At 40.6% G+C, this 23,355-nt stretch overlaps 1 protein-coding gene across 7 annotated transcripts in view; it reads right to left on the bottom strand.

Annotated features, from left to right (window-relative positions):
* The window catches only part of SNRK (SNF related kinase), a 59,524-nt gene that overhangs the window by 12,273 nt on the left and 23,896 nt on the right, over positions 1-23,355 (bottom strand). For 4 of the 7 annotated variants that reach the window (XM_023260810.2, XM_045037966.1, XM_045037965.1 and 1 more), the window contains exon 3: positions 3,037-3,178. In XM_023260810.2, coding sequence (XP_023116578.1) covers positions 3,037-3,178 — 142 coding nt within the window. Of the gene's footprint in view, positions 1-3,036; positions 3,179-4,047; positions 5,603-21,005; positions 21,509-22,174; positions 22,439-23,355 lie in introns of those variants that run through there. The other 3 variants (XM_045037969.1, XM_045037968.1, XM_023260812.2) reach the window with 3 other exon arrangements.

Below are 23,355 nucleotides of genomic sequence, written 5' to 3'. Positions count from 1 at the left end.
ATAATGGCTAAGGATTTTCCAAATTCATGGAAGAAAACAAATCCTGATCCAGGAAGCCCAACACATCCTAAGCAGAATGAACAGAAGCTCTCAAAGCAGCCTGAGAAGAGACAAATCACCCATGCACAAACAACAGGAGGTTGAACGGCTAACTTCCCAATAGCAACAAGACATATCAGAAGGTGTAGAATAACATCTTCAATAACCTGAGAAAGATCACATGTAACATAAAGCTATCTTCAATGAAAAACTGAGAAAGCTGATCACCAACAAATGCTCATCAAAGAAATTCTAAAGGGTATAATTTTGGCAGAAGAATGTGATCCCAAGTAGAAGGATATACAAAGTTCTTATGAAACATCTGGGTAATTCTAAACAATTTTTTTACTACATATAATAATACTGTCTAATTTGTGGAGTTAAAAAAAAAAAGGTTACTGAAATATTGAATGATACAGTATTCTAAGGATTTTGGGTTGTTTGGGAAGAGAATAAACATAAGGATTAACTTTCAATTTTATTAAATTAAGTATACAAACATGTATGTGTGTGTTAAAACAGACTATAACTTCCAAGCTAGTTGAAGGGAGAGAGCCAAATAAGGCGAAAAAGAAAAACTTCCATCAATCCCAAAGAAGAACAGACAAAAAGAAAAAAAAAAAAAAAAAAAGAAAGAGAGAAAAGGAGGACAAATATGAAGCATATAAAAAGAACATAAATACATCTACATCTTTCAGTGAACACAATAAATATGAATGGGAAACTCTCTGATTAAAAGACAAGAATGCTTAGATGGCTCTGAAAACAGCTCCCAGCTGTTAAAAAAAAAAAAAAAAGATGTACTTAAAACGAAGATGATAAAAGGTTTATTTAAAGGAAAAGAATGGAAAACTATATAGCATACATAAATGCTAACCAAAGATGACAGGTTTGGCTAGCTAAAACTAGATAACACAGATTGACTTTAAGGCAAAAAGCATCATTAGAGATAAGGAGTGATATATAAGTTCAATTCACTGGTAAGATACAACAATTCGCACCTGGTAACATTGCCTCAAAACAGTCAAATAAGAAACTGACAGACCTCCAAGAATAAAACAGTAAATCTACCATCACAGTGGAAGAATATCTTAGTAAGTGATATATCAGGTAATTAATCAAAAACCTCAGAAAAGATGTATGTAATTTTAAACGGCATAATTAACAAGCTTGATCTTAAGGTATATAGAACTGACCCCAACAATTGGAAAATATACATTCTTTTCCAGAACAAAAGGATCCTTTACAAAAATTGACTCCATGCTATGCATTAAGCAAGCCTCAACAATTTGAAACAAACAAACAAAAAACTAGTTACTATATAGACTATATTCTTGAACTACAATGCAATTAAATTAGAAATGAAGAACAAAAAGCTAATTACAAAAACTCTATACACTTGGAAATGTAAAACTCCCTTCTAAAAACTTACACGTTAAATAAACCATTTGAAACTAGAAAATCCTCAGAACTGAATAACAGGTCTATAAATCAAAACTAGTTAAGATGCCAGAAAAATGGTGCCGGAAGGCAATTTATATAGCCGTAACTCTGACATTAAAACAGGAAAATTTGTGAGCTGAGTATCCAACATAAGACGGGGGGGGGGGGGGGGGGGGGGGCGGAGAAAAGAGGAAGAATTAGCCCATGAAATAGGTAGAAGGAAAATAATACAGATAAAATTCACAACACAAAACAAAAAATACAAGCAAATTAATAAAGATAAAAGGCAGTTCTTTGAAAAAGACTAATAAAATGAACAAACTTCAGGTAAGACTTATCAAGAGAAGGCAAAAACTATCAATATTGGAATGGTAACGTGCAACATCCCCATTGATCTATACACTTTATAAATATAATCAGAAAATATAAATACTTACGGCCAATAAATTTGAAAATTGACATAAAATGGACAAACTCCTTAAAAAACACAAGTTAGCAAAACTGAGATAGGAAAAAGCAGAAAAATGAATGGTCCTACGATTACTGAAAATAATCCCTCTAGGAGGGAGAAACAGAAGGCTTCTAAGATATTACTACTGTTCTATTTCTTAAGCTAGAACAGGTTCTACCACTGTCACATCATTAGTAGCTGGAGAAGCCACTATCTGAATCCAGAGAGTTTGAGCATGTAAATTCTTAACCATCCACCACACGGCTTAAGATGGGGCTCCACTTGGAGAAAAGATGTCTCAAGCTATCAGATTTTCTTACCAGCTGATGGGAAAAACTAAACTCTTTGCTACTACAGCAAAATCCTTTAAGCAGTAGCTACAATCTCAGCTGAACTTACTTAAAAATATCACTCATTAAAAAAAAATAATAATACACACACACGCAATGTCAATGAAATACTGAGCTTCTAACAGTTCTTTTATATTTGTCACTATGTTTATCATAGAACTATAAAGTCCTCTAAATTCCAAAGAGTCAACTTGAGTGTACTTTTGTTTGCTGGCTTCCCCCAGTCCTATAAACCAAAACAGAGCTCTTCTGTCGACTGGGGAGAGTCATGTTGTGAATAAAATCACGGGACCCCTTATGTAACACCAAAATGGTGTGTTGGTGGTTTCAGGATGGGATATTTCAGGATGGGATATGCCTTAACTTTTCTCTGGAATTTAAAGTAATTCCAGGTGGTCTTGCTTTTTTGCTGATGCAAAAAGAGAAAGGTAGTTCCCATGGTAATATCTTCATTTCAAGTGAGTAACTACCATTCTTGGAGGCTGAAGAGGCATGCAATGGATTTCAAGAAAACAAATATATTTAAGAAACAGACTAATACATTTTGTACTCTAATATCAAATTTCAAGTCATATTCTGGGTTGACCCCCCAAATACACTTAACAAAATATCAAGTTTGAAAATTAAAAGAAACCCAGATGCTCAGGTGCTGAAGTCACCTCAAATTTTTTTGACGTGTGAATAAAATAAAACTTCTGGTTTTTATATGAGCACTTAAGTTTCCACATTCTTTTTTTGTTTGTTTTTACTTACTCTTTACACTCTTTGGACACATGGGATGGTACTGTATATTTGCAATCCATGATCATGGTCAACGTCTCACTGTCATTGGCCTCTTGAAAGGGTGGCTGTCCACACACCAACATGAAAAGGATCACTCCCAGACTCCAAATATCTACAAATTAAAAGACAGACTGTTAAATACTGGACGAGTTAGAAAACCAAAAACACTAAGAAGAGCAAAAGTAGACTAACAACATTATTTTATTTGAATAGTGAAAAGCATTTATATCTCAAAACAATAACAACAACAACAACAAACATTTAGGGAAGAAAACTTAAGCCCCAATAAGGCAGGGAGGGTATCTGTCTTGTTCACTGTTTTTCTATTCACTTCAGCCACAGGGTGAATGGTCAATAAATGTTCAACAAATTAATTCATTTATTCATTAGTTAATGGCAAGAACATCAAGTGGGAAGTAACAATCAAGGTTCCCAAACCACTGGACAACAGACTGCTGTTTTTCTCATGACATTATTTACCAGAGAAAAAACTATTAATACTCTGAGACATGAAACGGATCTTGCCTAATATCACAATTATCTCAGTTGTTCTTTACCTCGATCCTGGTTAGAGAACCAGATAATGTTAAGTCACAGTCACAGTCATTTTATAGTTAAGAAAATTAAAATTCAGAGAGAGCAGAACTATTTCTGTGTTGTCAATAAAGAAAAAGACAGGTTATATATTATTTCCAAGGCCAGAGCTAGGTCTGAACGTGTAAGTAACCAGGGGCCACACTGTGGCTTAAAAGCGGCAGAGGCTACTTAAATAAAGCACTGGAAAAGATAGTAGGTTTTCCATCACTGTAAGTATTTCAGCAAAGGCTGAGCAACTGTCTAACATCCTACATCAGACATTCCTGTACTGACTGTAAGTCTGGACGAGCTGACATCTGAGGACCCTCCCAACTGTAGCATTAGATTAACTCCCACAATAACAAATAACCCCCTACACTTCTTGCCATTAAATAACAAACTCACCAATCAGTTGGAAAAATGATGGCTTTTCAAATGAAAAAAGGAGGACTCCATTTAGGAAGGATAGCACAAATCATTCATTCATTCCAGAAACTAAAGTATAGACATGCTACATAAACTCATATAACAAGAGATGATGAATTCAAGAAGCTTTCTACCGGAAAAAGGCCACCACAAAGAATGGAGAGGCAAGCCACGCGGACTTTGTCACCACATCTGTTAATACTCAACTGCTATTTTCACTTAACCTTAAACACTCAAACTAATGAAGGATCCATATTATTTTCCAGCAGAATTATAATTTGTTAATAAAATATCTTTTCCTTGGTCCAAACTAAACAAAGAAGGCAATAAGGCAGAAATCCAAAATTATAAACACTTGTGACTTTTTTGTATGTATACGATAAACTTTACTAAGGATGCTTCAGTGGAAATTAGTGAAACAGATGGAAAAATCTACTAAAATTAAAACATTACATACGTAAGAATGAAAGAGACCTAAAGAGCATTCAGTCTGAACCTTAAGCTCTGCAGTGTCCCTAAGAGGTCTGCCTGGCATTGCTTATAGGATGCATGAATTATGTGACCTACCGCCCCAGGACAGCAAGCTGGCTCCACTCACTGACCCACATTTCTTTACCTTGATCTTGGAATGCAGAGGGCCATCCCCGTGCAAAGTCCAACAATCTGCATAATGGTGGCTAGCTGCACCTGCTCTTTAAACCTCTGGTGAGAAGAATTTATAATCCCAATTCTAGTTGTAACTTGGTAGGAATTTCAAAGGAAATTTACCTAGTTGATGGTTAACTTAAACCCTCTTTGAACAACCTGAACCTGCTATTTTGGGGGGTCACCTGCCCCAACTCCCAAGCCACTATTGTGAACAAGTGGCAATTACATTTATTCTCCTTTAACGCAGTGCCCCTCCCTTATTTCACAAAGCAGTTATATTCTAGAAACTCACAATAAAGTAAACTCACCTTTTCAATGATGTTCACTACACAAGGAGGGAAACACACCACATTTTTTTTTTTTTTTGGTTCGTTTATTTTATCTTGTTATTTTATTTTTGGCTATCTCTTCTCCGAAGAAGGGAAAGGGATTTTAAATGGCTCGCAATAAAAATGCATAAAAATAAAAATCAGGGTAGTTAAAATAAAAACTTTCTTCTGTTGTTCAAATATTGACAATGTCTGAGGTTACTACTATAACCAAGCCTAACCATTAATACACATGTATTTGAGACACACTAAATTCGTCTTTCCATATAAATCCTACAAAACAACAATTTGTATAAAATGAATCTGGTTACATTATTTCTTCTACCATCTCGTATTTCAACTGTGAATAAACTAGTTTGTTTTTTTAGCTTTTTACTTTTTCTCTATGCTAAATTAGAGATGATATCTGACAGTGCAACTACACAAAGCTCATGTTTTAAAAGCATAAGCAATAATATAAATATCAACTAATAATTACCCCAAGTTCTTATCAGGTTAAAGAAAACTTTCTGTTAAATATCAACCTCAACAGTAACAAGGAAGTCCAATTCTTTGGAAAGGTTCTCTGCAGGATCATTTCTCCAAGCAAACTCACACACTCCACTTGCTAGGAAGTGGTGCACGATCAGAAGAGTAAAAGAAGAAAAATAACAAAAATAACCGTTTCCACTGCTTCCGGTCAGAGATCAAATAATTTCTGAACATACAGATGCTGAATATTTGAGAAATGTGGAAAAATAATTCTATGCCTGGTAGTCTGCAAAGCTAAGTGACATCAGGCGAAGCATCTAAACTAGACGAGAACAGCAGTGCGGTCAGGGGGACAAAGTTTTAGAAAGGGCAAATGACCCTCTCACTGGGACAACCTGATTATTCGCGGGGCCGCTTATGCCATTTATTTATTTTCCAGACTTTTAATTTCTCTTCTTATTCTACTGTCTTGGAATGGTTTTACTTTTCCATCCTAAGGCCAAAGGAAAGAGATAAAAAGTCACTAAATAAACACAAAGTGGTATGACTTTAGCCAAGTGATTTAAACGTGTTTCTCCACTGTTCAATGGGCACAGTAGCAATAACGCACTTCCTCTTAACGTTGTTGTGGGTATTAAACAGAAAACTCGAATGCGCACCGAGTATTCCGGACAGAGCCCAGCACACATTCTAAGGAGGCTGCAATGCCTCGCCCCCATCCGTCTGTGTTGGGCAGGCACTGCTCCTGAGCACAGGGGACACAGAGATGAATGGGGGACACCCGTGCCCTTACAGGACTCCCAATTCACTGTGAGAAACAGACGACAGATAGCTCAGAAGGCACAAAGCCAACAAGAAACACCAGTGGAGATGAGGGGAGAGGAACAGGAAAGGCCTCTTGGTAATACAGCTAAAAAAGGTGGTAATTCATAATCTTGGATCCCCAGGACAAGACAGGTGGTATCACAGGGCTAAGAATGGCAACAAGAAAGATTATCTATTACTTTCCCCTCAAATGGGGGAGGGAGTTGGCACACATCTTAATAAAAATTCCTTTTTTAAGATTTTTAAATTTAAGTTTATTTATTTGAGAGAGAGAGTATGTGCTCATGCGTAAGCAGAGGAGGAGCAGAGGAAAGACAGAGAATCCCAAGCAGGCTCCGACGCTGTCAGCACAGAGCCTGATGCGGGGCTCGAGCTCACGAACTGTGAGATCATGACCTGAGCCAAAACCAAGAGTCAGACACTTAACTGACTGAGCCACACAGGCACCCCTAAAAATTCATTTTTGTATTTTAAAATATCTTTTTCCATTAAAAAAAAACTTGCTTATAAAACTACACACTCCCGAGGTATAGATCACAGACTCAGCATGAGATTCGCCAAGTCTTTATGGGGGATGGATGGAGGGAGACAGGTGAGAGAAAGAGCATGGAATGGGGATTTTCTATTATTTTTTATTTTTTTAAAATGTTAACGGAATTGTTTATTGTACACAGGTTAACAAATATCAACCATCTGAAAAATCAAACTTAATGTTTTGACTTCAGACCCAGGTATAGGCCCTTGGTTAAAAAAAATGGAAAAAGAAAATATTACTTAGTACATATAGTTCTTCTGGTTAAAAAAAAACACAAAACACTTCCAACTTATGGAACCGTGGGAAGGGGTGGAAAGATGCTGAAGTCCTTGTTGATATAAAGGCTGGGAGTTACTGGTCTCCCTCGAGCTGCCAAAAATGAGCAGTGAAGTCTCCTTTAGCTGCTAACATTCAGTAGGTCAACTGTCATACCAGTTTAATTATGCCATTTCTAGGGTTGGAGGTGGAGTTTAAACTACAAAGATCATTTTAGGAAGGCTAACAAAAGATCAAAATGAAAACAAAACAGTCTAAAAGAACATACTAACAATTTGAGGAAACACTACTGTCAAAGGGTGGGCGGGGGGTGTCATGACTGCTGAGAGGTCTTCTAAAAAGTCACTTCTGAAGTGAATTATCTAGAGACCAAAAAAAAAAAAAAAAGAGCAGGGATTAGAAAGTAATAAAAATGGGAAGACCAGGAGAAAAGTTCTAGGCAGAAACCTCTATTTTTTTCTTCTCACTTTCTTTTATCAGTGTAGCCATCAGTCACGAAAGCAGCAACAGAATGTTCTAAAACCACTACAGACGAAGTATGGCACCTTTCACGACGCCCCTTAAAACCGGCAGGATTTAAGCAAACACTTTTCAGTTCCAACTGTGGTTAGCAGCAACCGACGTATGACCCAAAACGAATGTAGAAAGCAATGCTTTCTTAGAAGAGCAGCACTGTTACAGAAGCGTGTCGGTCTCACGACCTTTGTTTCCGGTACCGGGGTCTTCTGGTGTGAATTCCTACCTACACGACAGGATCTACATCTGCATTCAAAACCACCTAGAGCTCCGGATGCTGAAGATTCTTGTTCCCAACAAGATCAGTGGTTGGTTCTGAGGGGCCTGACTAGAGACCACTCTCCAAGTGGTAAGAGTGGGGTAGACAAGGAATGAAGAATTTGGACAAGTCCATGTTTTAGGGTATCTATCTTATTTCCGGTTTTACCAACACTCCAGATAGAAGCAACTTTCTATTATTTAACCAGCAATCATTTCTTCTCTTAAAAAGAAAGTTAGAATAGGGGTGCCTGGGTGGCTCAGTCGATTAAGCGTCTGACTCTTGATGTCGGCACAGGTCATGACCTCATGACTTCATGGTTCGTGAGTTCGAGCTCTGCGTCAGGGCAATACTCACTGTTAGTGTGGAGCCTGCTTGGGATTCTTTTTCCCTCTCTCTGTCCCTCCCCGGCTCGTGTGCTCTTTCTCAAAATAAATAAATAAACTTAAAAAAAAGAAAATCAGTGGGGTGCCTGGGTGGCTCAGTCGGTTTGGCATCCAACTTCGGCTCAGGTCGTGATCTCACGGCTCATGAGTTCGAGCCCCGCGGCGGGCCTTGTGCCGACAGCTCAGAGCCTGGAGCCTGCTTCCGATCCTGTGTCTCCCCCTCTCTCTGCCCCTCCCCCACCCACGCTCTGTCTCTCTCTTCCAAAAATAAACAAACATTAAAAAAAAAAGAAAAAAAAGAAAGAATGAATGCCATCACTCATACCTACTTCAAAACAGTTCATTCCCACACCTGAATCCACCTGGGGACTTCAAAACTCAATGCTGTCCAAACTAAGCTCGTCACTTTGTACCCAAGTGTATTTGTCTCATTTGGGTTCTAGTGTGGTCTGTGGCACCTCCACCTACCAATCAAAACTTAGGAGGCATCCTGGACTCTGTACCACAGGTGTCCCCTCACTTCCACATCAGGAAGATCGTGCCAGTTCCGGCATGGGCCCACAGTCCTCCAGGGCTCCTACGGCTGACCTCCAGCTCCCCGAGAGCCCCCCAAACCGCCCTCCCAGCTGGCAACCAGGGCATCGCCACGGTGAGCTGTAATCGCAGACGTTTTCCTCCATTACCCGGAGCTCTAGGGCAGCACATGTCCCCTGCATCCTCAGAAGTTTGCTGAACGAAACCGACCTGAAGCTAAAGGGACGGCAAACGCTTCTGCAAATACTGTTTGGACAGGACGCCCCAGAAGGCAGCCGCCGCGGAGGTCCTCGGTACGCGGGCAGTGGGCAGTGGGCAGTTACGGACGGCTTTCAAATAAAAGCTAGGAGGGAAAGGAGAGGGAGTATCTGGAGTGGGGACAGAGGGGTATCAGTGAAAACAAGCTGCAGTTTCTTTTAGTGAGGGGTTTAACGCCTGGCGCAAACCTGTCTTTTCAAGTCGAAAGAAAATAGGAAAAAGTTCAAGAAGTCCGAAGGTTATCAAACGTGTGGGACGGCACACTTTCACGCAAGTGCAAACCCGACAAGCAGCAGACACCGTTCCAACTCTGCATTCTTTCATAAAACACCTCACAAATCTGATTTTAGCAACCTCGGTAGATGGAGAGCGAAAGACAGTGATTTCCTTCAGTGCGGCCTAATGAGAAAGCATGCCTGGGCTAAAGCATCCGAGAGACCTGGGTTCAAATCCTACCTTGGCCATTTAATTAGCTCTGTATTCTTGGCCAAGTTATACCTGCCTTCTGTGCCTCTGAGTTTTCTCTCCTACAAAAGGTGGACACCACCGCTCAGCTGGCGATTTCCGTGAGGGTGTCCAGGCAAAAAGTGCCACACGGATCCCCGCAGGACGTGGAAGGATTGATAAAAATCCTTGCCTCGAAGTGAAGGAGTGAGACTGGTAGGGAAAAGCGAAAGGAATTTTATACTTTTTATTCAACATACTTCTGTACTATTTGAATTCTCTTACAAGAATATTCATTTATATTCATTTATTGCTTATAAAAAAGTAATTAAAAATTAGCTGTGCTTAACAGAACATTACGAAGTGTACATACTTCAACGGGAGAAGCAGAAGCGTCTTTAGAAGAATGTCAAGGTAATGCGGTAATAAAAAAAAAAAAAAGCCTACTCACTGAGACAGTGATTCTCAACCTGTACGTCTGGGGACACTAGATTCCGTCAGATTCCCTTGATAAATTCACAGACCCATCTCTCCACAGCATGAACAGTTACAATTATCTTAGCTTTAATTTTTAGCACAAATAACTTCTGCCAAGGACCAAAAGTACTTCAAGTATTCAACTCGGGGTCTCGTGCAGCAAGGGGAGTCCGGTCAGTGCTGCCGGCCACTCACCCTCCGGCCCGTCTCTGCGCTTCAGACACACCCGCGGGTTCCCAAAGGGAAGGGGACGCCGGAGCCACAACTGCCGCAGCGCGGCCCACCTCGGGGACAATCCCGGAGTCTGTTTCCGAACAGCCCCTCAAGGCACTGCTCAACATCCAGGTGAGGCAAGAGTCCTTTACAAATCCACAGCTTTCCAAAACTACACCTTTTAAAAAACACCTTGTGAAGACGAGATGCTTCCTTTTACAAGCTTTTGGAAAAATCAAAATCTCTAGTTTTTGTCCCGTTATTATTATAACACCGGCCCCAAGTCTAATGTTCCTATTTTAGAAACACTTTTCCAACGTGGAGACAAGGGCCATCAGCATGGCCCCATGCACACGAGCACATTCCTCTCCTAGGAATTTCAACACGGATGCTCTTCAAAGAGGGGGCTACTGCCACGGACGCACGGCAACCGGAAGTTCAGTTTTCAGAAGAGACTTCACACTTCAACTCCCGCAAGAGTATGACCGACGCAAACCTCACAAGCAGAACACTGGTCTAGAAAGGAGGAATGCTGAGATTTAGTATCAGGTCTAAAAGCCTCTGATTCGATTTGTCTAGACAAACAACATAAACCACGCCGACTGAAGAACTATATGAGTAGCATTTTATACATGTGAAGTCTGCTTGATGCTTCAGTTTAGTATCTGGTGGAGTGCTATGATGTTTTCTTAAATTTATTCTAAAAGCAGAGCTTTCTGTATAAGGTTGAAGTGTGCTAACGTAAGACAAATATACAAGCCATGAAAATACCAGTTAATAAAAATCATCTGCATATGCCAACTCCCGTGGGTTTTCTTTCAAAAGGCATGCAGTGTTTAATGCAACACATACAGTCTTCTGGGTGTGGGGGATAAAAGTCAATTGAAGTCTGCCCTTTGACACAACACAGCATTGCCCTAGAGTTCCCAAAAAGGTTTAAGCTTGTCAAAAGACTTTTTTAATTCTCATTTGAGGATAAAGAGAAAAAAAAAAAAACTTTAAAATACTGTATTTGCTATAATAAGATTCAAAATTCAAAATATTGGTTCTTCAAAGGTTTGATTTTGGCTAGTTCTCCATACCTAACACCTAAACAGGCATGTGGTTGAGAAGTGTATACAACTTCTTTTCCTACATTACAAAACACAAACAAACAAAAAAAAATCAGCATGTTATACCTTTCTAGGAATAACAATCAACATACAACCTGATTGGTTCCACATAGGATATGACTTTCAGATTATTCCTCCATATTAAAACTTTAGCTACAAAGTTCTCTCAAATATAACCGCACATTTCCCAGTTTTTAAGTTAACATTTACTTTTTTCAGATTATGAGAGTAATACATGTTTAATGACAGAAGATTCTATTAGCAGCCTGTAGGAGACTCCCACACACTCATCAACACCACAATCTTTAATATTAGCCTATTAGGCAAAAATATGATAGATTTGGTTTTATTTGTACTGTCCTGATTATTTTTCCCCCATTTCTTCAAGGTATAATTTACATACACTGGAAGTGACCGTTGTTAGTGTGCATTTCTGCTAGTTCTAACAAATGCAGTCATGAGGTCACTGCCACAATCTAGATACGGAGCAGCTCTATCACTCCAGAAGGTTCCCTGTACCTTTACATTCCTCCCCTGTTCCTGGCCCAGCCCCTGGCAACCACAACTCCATTTTCTGCCCCTGGAAGTCTTGCCCATAAATGGAATCCTACAGGATGTAGTCTGGCTTTTTTAACTAATACATTTGAGATTCATCCACGGTGCCACACATGTCAATAGGTCATCACTTTTTATCGTTCCAATGATCTTCCACTGCACAGATGTTTCAAAGCTTATTTCGGTCTGGGGCAACTATGATTAAAATCAATAAAACCATCTGTGTACAGATGTTTGTGCAGACTTAAGTTTTCATTTCTCTTGGGCAAATACCTAGGCAAGGGTGGGCTTCCTAAGCCATATAGCTAAGTGTACATGAGCTTTAAAGGAACTGCCTGATCACTTTTCACGGTGGCGCTAGAATTTTTACATTCCCATCCTCAAAGTATGAGAATTCCAGTTGTTCCATTCACACCCTTGTAAGCCCTTGGTACTGGCAGTTTAAAAAATCCCACCCATCCTAACAGATGTACTTTTAGTTTGCATTTTCCCTGATGACTAATGATATGGGGCATCTACACGAGCTTATTATTCTATTATGCCTTCTCTGGTGAATTGTTTGTTTGCATCTTTCGTCCATTTAACATCGAGTTGCCTTTTAATTTACTGAGTTTTGAGAGTTCTTATTTTATATATAACCTCTAGTAATACAGAAAAAAGCTTTATTTTAAAGCTTTATTTTAAAGCTTTATTTTATTGACCGTATTTACATTTCCTGAAAACAGCTTCAAAAGCTTTCTCAAAAAATTACTTGAGTATAGTTGACGTTCATAGTTATATTAGCTTCCAACACAGTGTCCCAACATAGTGATTTGACGATTCTATACATTACTCAGTGCTCATCGTGAGAAGGGTAGTCACCATACAACATTATTACAATATCATTTGTACTTTCCATTTCTGTGACTTACTTGTTTAAATGTATACCTCTTAATTCCTTTTATATTTTTCACCCCTCCCCCCACGCACCCCACCCCTCTGGCCACTTGTTTTCTGTATTTAAGAGGCTGATTTTTTTGTTCATTTGTTTTGGTTTTCAGATTCCATATGTAAGGGAAACCATATGGTATTTGACTTTCTGACTTAATTCACTTAGTATAATACCCTCTACGTCCATCCATGTTGCTGCAAATGGCAAGATCTCCTCTGTTTTTAATGGCTTAGTACTCCATTGTGTGTTGTGTGTATACAAACTACATCTTCTTTATCTATTCATCTATCGATGGACACTAGGTTGCTTCCATATCCTAGCTATTGTAAATCATACTGCGATGAACGTAAGAGTACATAAACCTTTTCAAACTACTGTTTTTTTATTCTTTGGTTAAATACCCAGTAGCAGAATTACTAACTGTATGGCATTTCTATTTTTAATGTTTTTTTGAGGAACCACCACACTGTTTTCCACAGTGGGTTCCACCAATTTACTTTCCCACCAGCAGTGCACAGGGGTTCCCTTTTCTCCCCATGCTTGCCCAACACTGGTTATTTCTTGTCTTTTTGACACTAGCCATTCTGAGCAGTACGAGGTGATCTCCCATTGCAGTTTTGATGTGCATTTCCCAGATGATTAGTAAGGCTGAGCATCTTTTCACAGGTCTGCTGGCCATCTGTTGGTTCTCTCTGGAAAAATGTCTGTTCAGGTCCTCTGCCCATTTTTTAATTGGACTGTTTGTGTTTCTGGTGTTGAGTTATAGAAGTTCTTTATATATTTTGGATTTATCATTTGCAAATATCTTCTGAGCTCTGAGAATTCTTTATGTATTCTCTATCAAAGATGTGACTTCCAAATATTTTGTCCCAATTGGTGTCTTAATAAGATCTTTCAAGAAGCACGAGTTGAGGGGCACCTGGATGGCTCAGTCGGCTAAGTGTCCAACTCCTGATTTCAGCTCAGGTCATGATCTTACAGTTCATGGGATTGAGCTCCACATCGGGCTCTGCACTGACGATGTGGAGCTTGCTTGGGATTCTCTCTCTCCCTCTCTCTCTCTCTGACCCTCCCCAGCTGTCTCTCTCTCAAAATAAATAAACATTTTTAAAAAAAGAAGCAGGAGTTCATTTTGGTAAAATCCAATTTATCAAGTTTTTCTTTTATAGATTGTGCTTTTGATGCTCTAAAATAGCTTTGCCTAAGTCAAAGCTACAGAGATCTTCTGTTTTCTTCTAGAACTTTTACAGTCCTATGTTTCACATTTAAGTCTATGATGCACATTTGAGTTTTTGTAAGTGTATAAGGAATGCATCAAGATTCATTTTTTGCATATGGATATCCAATTGTTCCAGTACATTGTTGAAGACTACTTAGGCTTTGTCCACTAAATTGCTTTAGCACTTCTGCTGAAAAATCAGTTGATCATATGTGTGGGTTTATTTATGGACTATATTCTATTCCACTGATTTATATGTATGCCCTTTTCTTAACACCATATAGTCTTGATTATTGTAGCTTTATACTAAGTCCTGAATACTCCAGTTACTTTTAAGGTTAAACTTTTCCATCTTTATTGGTTATTCACATGACCTATTAATGAACTCTCTTTTCATTTGTCTTTAGTAGAGTTCCTCACTGATTTGTAAGAGCTCTTTCAATAGTAAGAATAGTAATCATCTATGTTACAAAATTTCCTTGGTTTGTTTCCTAATTATAATTTCTAAAAAAATACATGTACAACCATACCATAAACTGGAATCAAACCATATCCATAAACTGGAATCAAATCTATTACCTTTTCCTTATGATTCCTGTTTAGAAAGGCCAAGATCTTAGAAATGTTCGCTTTTTGGGGGGGGGGGGCATGTAATTCGTGTTATACAAATCCTTAATTCACCTGGAATTTATTTTGACACATAACACAGACAGGAATCTGTCATTCCTTCTTCCTTAAATGTTTAACTATTTCCAATACAATTTATTAAATAATTCCTCCTCTGATGCCTTGTGATAATTGAGGAAGTTAAAACTATTAGAGCCTGTTTGCCTACATCACTTAAAATCACCAGCTAAAGAACCATGCTGGGGTACAGCGGTGTCCTTGGGGGAATCGGTCCTTATACTAAAGGGTCACAAAGCAGACACTGATACAAGTACTCAACAAATGTGTGGCACCACTATTTGCCAGGCACTGTGCTAGGTGCTGGGATGTAATCATAATGAGACCTTGGAGGTTGGCAACAAAGGGAGAATGTCCAGGACAGATGACACTATTGCCCTTTGTGTCCCTTGCCACAACTCATCTCTCTTGATTCATCTGCAGGAAAACAATGACCATCTGGCTTATAACTGATGGCTCCATCTTACCTTCCACCGAGGATACCCGTGTTAGAGTTGCTTCCGAGTATGTACCTCACCCTACCTCCAAGAGCCCATAAGCACTGCTAAAGGCTTGGGCTCCATGTAGTAAACAGAGGGACTATCATATTTGGTTTGTTCTCCTCCCAGTTATGAGAAATAACTGATACACGCCTGCATAACTTTAACGTGTAGAACAATAGTCTGGTTTACGCATGTTGTGAAATGATTTAGTTAACATCCATTATCTCATACAGAGACAATAAAAAGAAAAAATAATTTCTCCTTGTGATGAGATTTCTTAGGATCTATTCTCTTAACTCTCCTATATACCACACAACAGTGTGAACTATAGTCATCATGCTGTTCATTGCATCCCCGGTACTTATTTAATCTTATAACTGGAAGTTTATACTTTTTGAACACCATTTTCTAATCCCCATCCCTTGCCTCTGGTAACCACACTCTGATCTCTTTCCCTGAGTGTGGGGTTTGTTTTGGTTTGGTTTTAGGTTTTCACATATATAAGTGAGATCATACAGTATTTATCTGTCTTATCTCACTTAGCACAACATCTGCAAGTCCATATTGTCACAAATGGTAGGATTTCCTAATTTTTTATAGCTGAATAATATCCCATGGTGTGTGTGTATACATATATATACCACAACTCCCTTACCCATTTATCCACTGATGGACACTTAGGGTTGTTTTAATGTCTTGGCTATTGTCAACAATGCCGCTCTGAACATGGGAGTGAAGAGATCTTTTTGAGTTAGTATTTTCATTTCCTTTGGATATATTCCCAGAGGTGGAATTGTTGAATCATATAGTACTATTTTTAGTTTTCTGAGCAAACTCCGGTTTTCCATATGGTTGTACCAATTTATATTCCAACCAACAGTGCAGAAGGTTTCCCTTTTCTCCACATCCACAACGGCATTTGTTATCTCTTGTCTTTCTGATGATGGCCTTTCTAGCAGGCACAAGGGAGTATCTCATTGAGGTTTTAATTTGCATTTCTCTGATGACTAGTGATATTGAACATCTTTTCATGTAACTGTTGGCCATTTATATATCTTCTTTAGAAAAATGTCTATTTAGGATCTTTATCCATTTTTAACTGGATTATTTGGTTTTACTGTTGTTGAGCTGGAGTTATTCTATATATTTTTGATATTAATCGCTTATCAGATACATGGTTTGCAGATATTTTTTTCCCATTCCATAGGTTGTCTTTTCACTTTGTTGGTGGCTTCTTTCCCTGTGCAGAAGCTTCTGTGTTTGACGTTTTTATTTTATTGTTTGTGCTTTTAGGTGTCCTATCTGAAGAAATCATGTCAAGGAGGTTTTTTCCTGTCTCCTTCTAGGAGTTTCATGGCTTCAGGTCGTACATTTAAGTCTTTAATCCCTTTCAAGTCAATTTTTGTGAGTGTTGTTAAGACAGGGGTCAAGTTTCATTCTTCTACATGGGAATATCCAATTTTCTTCAATTTATTGAAGAGACGGTCTTTTCTCCAGTGAAGATTCCAGGCTCCCTTGTCAAACATTAGTTGACCACATATGCTTATTTCTGGACTCTTGATTCTGTTCCATTACTCCATTTGTCTGTTTTTATGCCTGTACCACTGTCTTCATGACTACAGCTTTATAGCATAGCTTGAAATCAGAAAGTATGAGCCTCCTGCTTTGTTCTTCTTTCTCAGGATGTCTTTGGCTATCTTGGGTCTACTGTGGTTCCATATAAATCTTAGGAATGTTCTTCTATTTCTGTAAAAAACGCCAGTGGAATCTTAATAGGAATGGGCTTTTGGTAGTATTAACATTTTAACAACATTAATTCTTCCAATCCATAGACAAGGGCTACTTTCCATTTATTTTTGCATCTTTGATTTCTTTCATCATGTCTTATAGTTTTCAAAGTAGAGATCTTTTACCTCCTTGGTTTAATATGTTCCTAAGTGTTTTATTGTTTTTGATGCTATTGTAAATGGGATCAATTTATTTCATTTTCAGAAAAATTGTTAATCGATAGAAATGCTACTGATTTTTGTACATTAATTTTGCATCCTACAATTTTACTGAATTTCTGATTAAGTTCTAAGAGTTTTTTGGGGAGTCTTTAGGATTTTCTCTATATAAAATCATGTCATCAGCAACTAGAGACAGCTTTACTTCATTTCCAATGCTGATGTCTTTTAATTGTTTTTTTTTTTTTTTTTTTTTTTTTTAAATTTTTTTTCAATGTTTTTATTTATTTTTGGGACAGAGAGAGACAGAGCATGAACGGGGGAGGGGCAGAGAGAGAGGGAGACACAGAATCGGAAACAGGCTCCAGGCTCTGAGCCATCAGCCCAGAGCCCGACGCGGGGCTCGAACCCACGGACCGTGAGATCGTGACCTGGCTGAAGTCGGACGCTTAACCGACTGTGCCACCCAGGCGCCCCATCTTTTAATTGTTTTTATTGCCTGATTGCTCTAGGTAGGACTTCCAATACTGTGTTAAATAGGAGACAGCGTCTTGTTCTTGATCTTAAACGAAAAGCTCTCAACCTTTTACCACTAAGTATGATGGTGGTGGTGGGCTGGTCATATATGGCCTTTATTATGTTGCGGTACACTGTCTCTACACCCACTGTAAGTTCTTACCACAAATGGATGTTGAATTTTGTCAGATGCTTTTTTCTACATCTATTGAGATGATCATGATTCTCTTCTTTCAATTCTAGTAACAATAATTGATTTGCAAATGTTGAACCATCCTTGCATCCCAGGGATAAATCACACTTGATCATCATGGTGAATCACTTTAATGTGCTACTGAATCCAGTTTGCTAGTATTTCATTGAGAATTTTTGCATCTATATTCATCAGGGATATTGGCCTGTAGTTTTCTCTTCTACAGTGTCCTCTTCTGCCTTCAGTATCAGGAAAATGCTGGCCTCATGAAATCAGTTTGGGAATGTTCCCTCCTCCTTGATTTTTCCAAAGAGTTTGAAAAGGATTGGTATTAATTCTTTAAATGTTTGGTAAAATTAACCAATTGGATTTCTGATTACTGAGTCAATCTCCTTACTAGTAATTGGTCTATTCAAATTTTCTATTTCTTCCTGATTCAGTCTTAGTAGGTTATATGTAGAATTTTCCCATTTCTTCTAGGTTATCCAGTTTGTCAGCATATAGTTATTCATAGCAGCCTTTTTGACCCTCTGTCTTTCTGTGGTATCTGTCGTAATAGCTCCTTTTTCATTTATAATTTTGTTGATTTGGGTCTCTCACTCTCTTTTCCTTGATAAAATTAGCTAAGGGCTTGCCAATTTTGTTTATCTTTTCAAAGAACTGACTTTTAGTTTGGTTAATCTTTTCTATTGTTTTTTTCTGTTCTCTATTTATTTCTGCTCTTTATTATTTTCCTTCCTTCTATGTGGGATCTTTCCTGCTTCTTAATGTAGGCATTTATTGCTACAAACTTCCCACTCAGAACTGCTTTGCTGCATCCCAAGTTCTAGTTTTGCATACCCACAAGTTCTAGTATATTGTGTTTCCATTTTCATTTGTCTTCAGAAACTTTCACTTCCCCTTTAATTTCTTCTTTGATCCATTGGTTGTTCAGGAATATCATGTTTTTTAAGAGTTTTTGGTTATGATTTCATGATTCTTTCTCTTCTTTGCTATCAGTGTGCCAGTCTCCAAGAGGTCTCTAATATTACCTATCTGTCAGTTGAAGGATGAAAATGTGAATTTGCTGAACTTGGTAGAATTTTATGTAAAATTAACCAAATAAGGATCTGAGTGAGACCCTGATGAAAACTACAAACAAAATACATGCAGTTTTACATGGGCTTAGGACAGTCCATTTCAGCATCCTAGGAGACTTTATTTGCTTGCGTCATGGTGCTCTGCTATGGGACAAATCAAGAAATGATCTAAAGAAAGTGATCAATAAATAGTTCTCTAATTGGTAAGAGACGCTGATAGCTAAGGACTCTGAAGTTCAATTCTCTTACGTGAAGTAACCCAAGAATGAAGTCTTAGAAGCCTTCCTTAATGATTAAAAAACTGTTCCTTCTAATCCTCTGAGAGCAGCTAGAAGAGTCAAAAGTAGAAACGGAACACAACTTCGCTAACTCTTCTTACCTCTGCTGGTTAATGAACTCATCTTGATACTGAAGCTGGATAGTAAATCCAAAAAAATGTTATCAAGCTGTTTAACTGACAACTTCAGAGCAACATAGCCCACCCACAAACTGATAACTGAGGACAAAATTAGGACTAATCTAAAACTACTGGGAATCTTCTACTTCTAGGTAGACTGCAATGTGTTGAGCAGACTGAAGGTCCTGCTGTAACAACTAGAAACAAAATGATAACTTGCAGAAGTCCGGTTTTCAAGCCCTTGGAAGCAACAGAAATAAATGAACTGAAATTCCAGAATCAGGAAGAGCTCTGAGAGCTGAGGCAGAAATCCAAACAAGAATCATGTGACCTCAGGAATATCAACAGATCACATGCGTTCCTAAAAAAGGTTAAACCAAATCAACTTATACTGTACCTAAAAGAAGAGCCTCTGTCTACCGACTTTTTAGAAACCTGAAAAATAGGTAAATTTAGGAAAATACAGCTAGTCTGATGCAAGAACATAAGCTTGCAGTGGACTGACATTCAAAGTCTCATGTAACAATCAACTGGTTTTTGTACACATTAGTCTCCTGAGAATTTGTTAAGCCGGTTTCAGTCCTCTAGAAACTAATTACCACTGAGCACAAAACTGAGAATCACACTTTGGAACTGGGGGATCACACCATCTGAGGGGCTTTCCTGCCATCTACTGGAGCTCCTGATCCACGTTAAGTCTCTTTAAACTGTAACAAGGACCTAAAGTCAACGAAGAGTTGATACATACAAACTGTTCATGACACAAAACGGGTTTAAAAAAAAAAAATACCAAACACACCAAATACCTACAAATTAAGTCTTCGGCTTTAAAAAACAAAAAGGACACCATATCCCCAACGATCTGATGTTCCTTTTGGGAGAAGCCCTGTCTATAAGCTTACCTCCAGCTTTCCATTACCATCTTCCCAAGTCATAGCTAGGAAATTTAAAACACTATAAGGAAAATGAGAGATTAATGTATAAAACAAGTCAGTCAAGTAGCCAAAGGCACAAAAATAAGGACACAATTCCACACCTCTATTTTATGTTCCAAAGCTTACTTCAAAACTGCTTCAAAGTTGTGGGCCCATTTTTTACTCAGCCCCACAAGCCTGCAAGATCAGATCTAAAATAAGCTTCACAGGGGTATGTTATAACATGCTTCAAACCGCAGACCTGCCTCAATGTGCAGAGAGGAGGTGAGTCCAGGACATGTTAATATATAGGCACAAGTCAGGGAAAAGGAGTTCCAGTATGAGCAAGGATATCCGGCAGGCCATGGGGGAGGGGGCACGATTACACTTTGTAAAAAAAAATTTAGCAGAATGTACGTTTTCATTTCTTCAGTTCGTTTTCTGTAATACTTAACTCATTTAAACAAACATTAGGGCCTGTCATGTTTACCTGGTGACAGGAATGGAACACAGATAAGATATAAACAAACACACAGTTCTCTTTCTCAAGGACCTTACTATTGAGCAAGAGGCACAAGCGAGCCATCTGAAATGAGTGAGGTTTGGCGTCATCCCATCTAATTCCAATGGGAAAAGGCCATTAGGGCATGTGTCCCCTTCATCTCATCATCCTGTTTTTAGCCATCTAACAACCCCCCCCCCCCCCATTATTTTTATCCAACAAACCAGGGCACCTACTCTGTGCCTGGCTGCATCCCAGGCAGAATTTAGACGTATCTACCAAGAGCGTCTCCCTCCACAGTCTTTTTCTCCTGCTTGCTGGACAGGGCCCAAACGCTGAGGTCCTTACAGAGTTTTTCTTCGGTTTCAGGGTTTAAAATCATTGCAAATTAAACTTTTAGAATATTGTTAGGCGCTGTTCTACACTATAGCGGATATAATTTTCAAAATATCACCATCAGGCCAACCAATAGAAACGAGGTGAGATAAATCAACGTTTTTCTGAAGACGAAGTGGGTCAGACAGCAAATGGGTTAATCGAGGATGATGGGAAGAGGACATTTAAAAACGGCGAGTCCATGTACTGGGATGACGGTCGTGAGGAAGGGCCGGTGCCACAGAACGTCTCGGCTGATTAGCTCGGCTTAGCCCCGCGGTGCCCTCTTCTAGGCCCACTCGCCATCTTCCTCCGCCAAAGCCGGCGCCGACGTGTGAAGATCCGGCCGAGGGAAGCCACGGCTCTGGAAAGAAGAAAACCAGACGGCCGTGTGTGTGACCGTGACTGTCGAAAGCGTTTCCCGAGCAGCTGCTCCGCGAGTCCTGACAACTTCGGGACCCCACAGGCGACTTCCCGATGCGCGGGGACAGTCTCCCCAGAAACGGAGACGCGTCGCCACCAAGTCCCACCAGGCCATTTCGGAGCGAGCCCGAGAGCGCCGTCGAGCACAGCACCTACGTGTCAACACGTGTCACCAGTTTTTAAGAAGACCACGGTGACGTCGCTCAACATTCAGGAGTTCGGACTGTGTGGCGACGTATATCGTGACTACCTCGATTCCGAGTTTACCGTGTTGCAAGCGTGCGTTAACGGCTGAATTTTTGTTTCGCGAACGGGTCCTTCTTCAACAGGTTTCTGCGTCTCCCCACAAAAAAGATAAAAAAATACCCAAGTAGATTTGATATTTTCAACTCCCTAAGGGTTTCCTAAGGCTACAACCCGAAGTGAATAGATTTAATTTCTGTATTTCTGTATGGAGACAGTTAACTGTTTTAAGTGGTTGAGAAAGCTCTTCTGAAGTTCCAAGAACCTAACCCGTTACCAAGCAAATCCTTTCATTTGTTTTTATCTAACGTTAAAAACACACACTAAGAAAAGTCCCTCCTTTAGAAGTTAACCTATTCCCTACCTTCCGAAAGTTGACCACCACTAGAAACACGTGTGAGAAAAACACAAGGGCCAAGGGCCCGGGCCGCCCTCGCTCCCGGTTTTCCCACGGCGGCCGACATTTCGGCAACTCCGCCGAGGCCAAGCTTCCAAAGGCGCCGAAAGCCCCTCAGGAGGAGAAACGAGGCCGCGATCTCCGACCGCCCTTCGGGACGGCGGCCCGGCTCCGCGGGAACCACGCGTCTGTGGCCCTTCCGCGAAGGCGGTGGCGACAGTTACGCCGGACCGAAGGCCGACTTCGGGTCCGGCGTCGGGCTAAGCACCAGCGCGTCCTCCTTCCTCGAACCGCCGCCGTCCTCGAGGCGGGAGCCGTCACTACCCTCACTGCACACACGCCGGTAACGGACCGAGAGGCCAGTCGAGGCCAGTCGAGGGGGGAGGCGGGCAAGAGCCGTCGGGTCAAGGGACGGGAGGCAGAAGGGCCCCGAGGCAGGACTGCGAGCGCAAGGTGACCGACCGCAAGGGGGCGGCATCGCGGGGCCGCGCGGGCCACTGAAGGCGCGGGAGTCGCGAGTGAGGACGACACGGGGAGCCGACCCTGGGGACCGCGCTGCCGCCCCGAGGACTCCGCTTCCCACAGGGAAGGAACGGGAAGACCTCCGAGGATTCCGAGCAGAGCAGAGACGCGCACTGAAACTTCAAAAGGAACGGGGAAGCAGTTCTTCCCGACGGGCGGTGACCGCCGGCAACGGCCGCGTCCCCGGCACGGCGCCCCCTTCCGGCCGGTCCCCGCTGCCAGGGCCGGCTCTTGGCGCCCGAAGACCCGGGGCCTCCTCTCTCCCGAACCGTCAACGTCCGGGAACCGGCGGCCGGAACAAATGACGGGAAGGGGGCCTCCGAAACCCCTGCCTTCTCTCTCCTTCCGAAGACGCACAGAGTCGTCCGGGCGGCCCGGCCCCCACCTCCTCACGCCAAGAGCCCAAAGACTCGACGTCGGGCTCGAGAGCGAAAAGCGGGCCAACCGTAACTTCCGGCGTCTATTCCAGCGGCACCTGCGACCACGAGCCCTGCACGCCGCTGCCTTGCCACACACGCTTTGACAGGGAGGGAGGAAGAGGAGCCCAAGGCCCACGTAAAACCAAACGAGACCAAACCCGAGTCCCGTCAGTTGGCAGCCAGGGCCCTGAGAAAAGTACCAGGGGC

Source organism: Felis catus, chromosome C2 (assembly GCF_018350175.1).
Source record: "Felis catus isolate Fca126 chromosome C2, F.catus_Fca126_mat1.0, whole genome shotgun sequence".
Lineage (NCBI taxonomy): Eukaryota > Metazoa > Chordata > Mammalia > Carnivora > Felidae > Felis > Felis catus.
The sequence above is the reverse complement of the archived record's forward strand: the minus strand, read 5'-3'. Positions and strand labels throughout refer to the sequence as shown.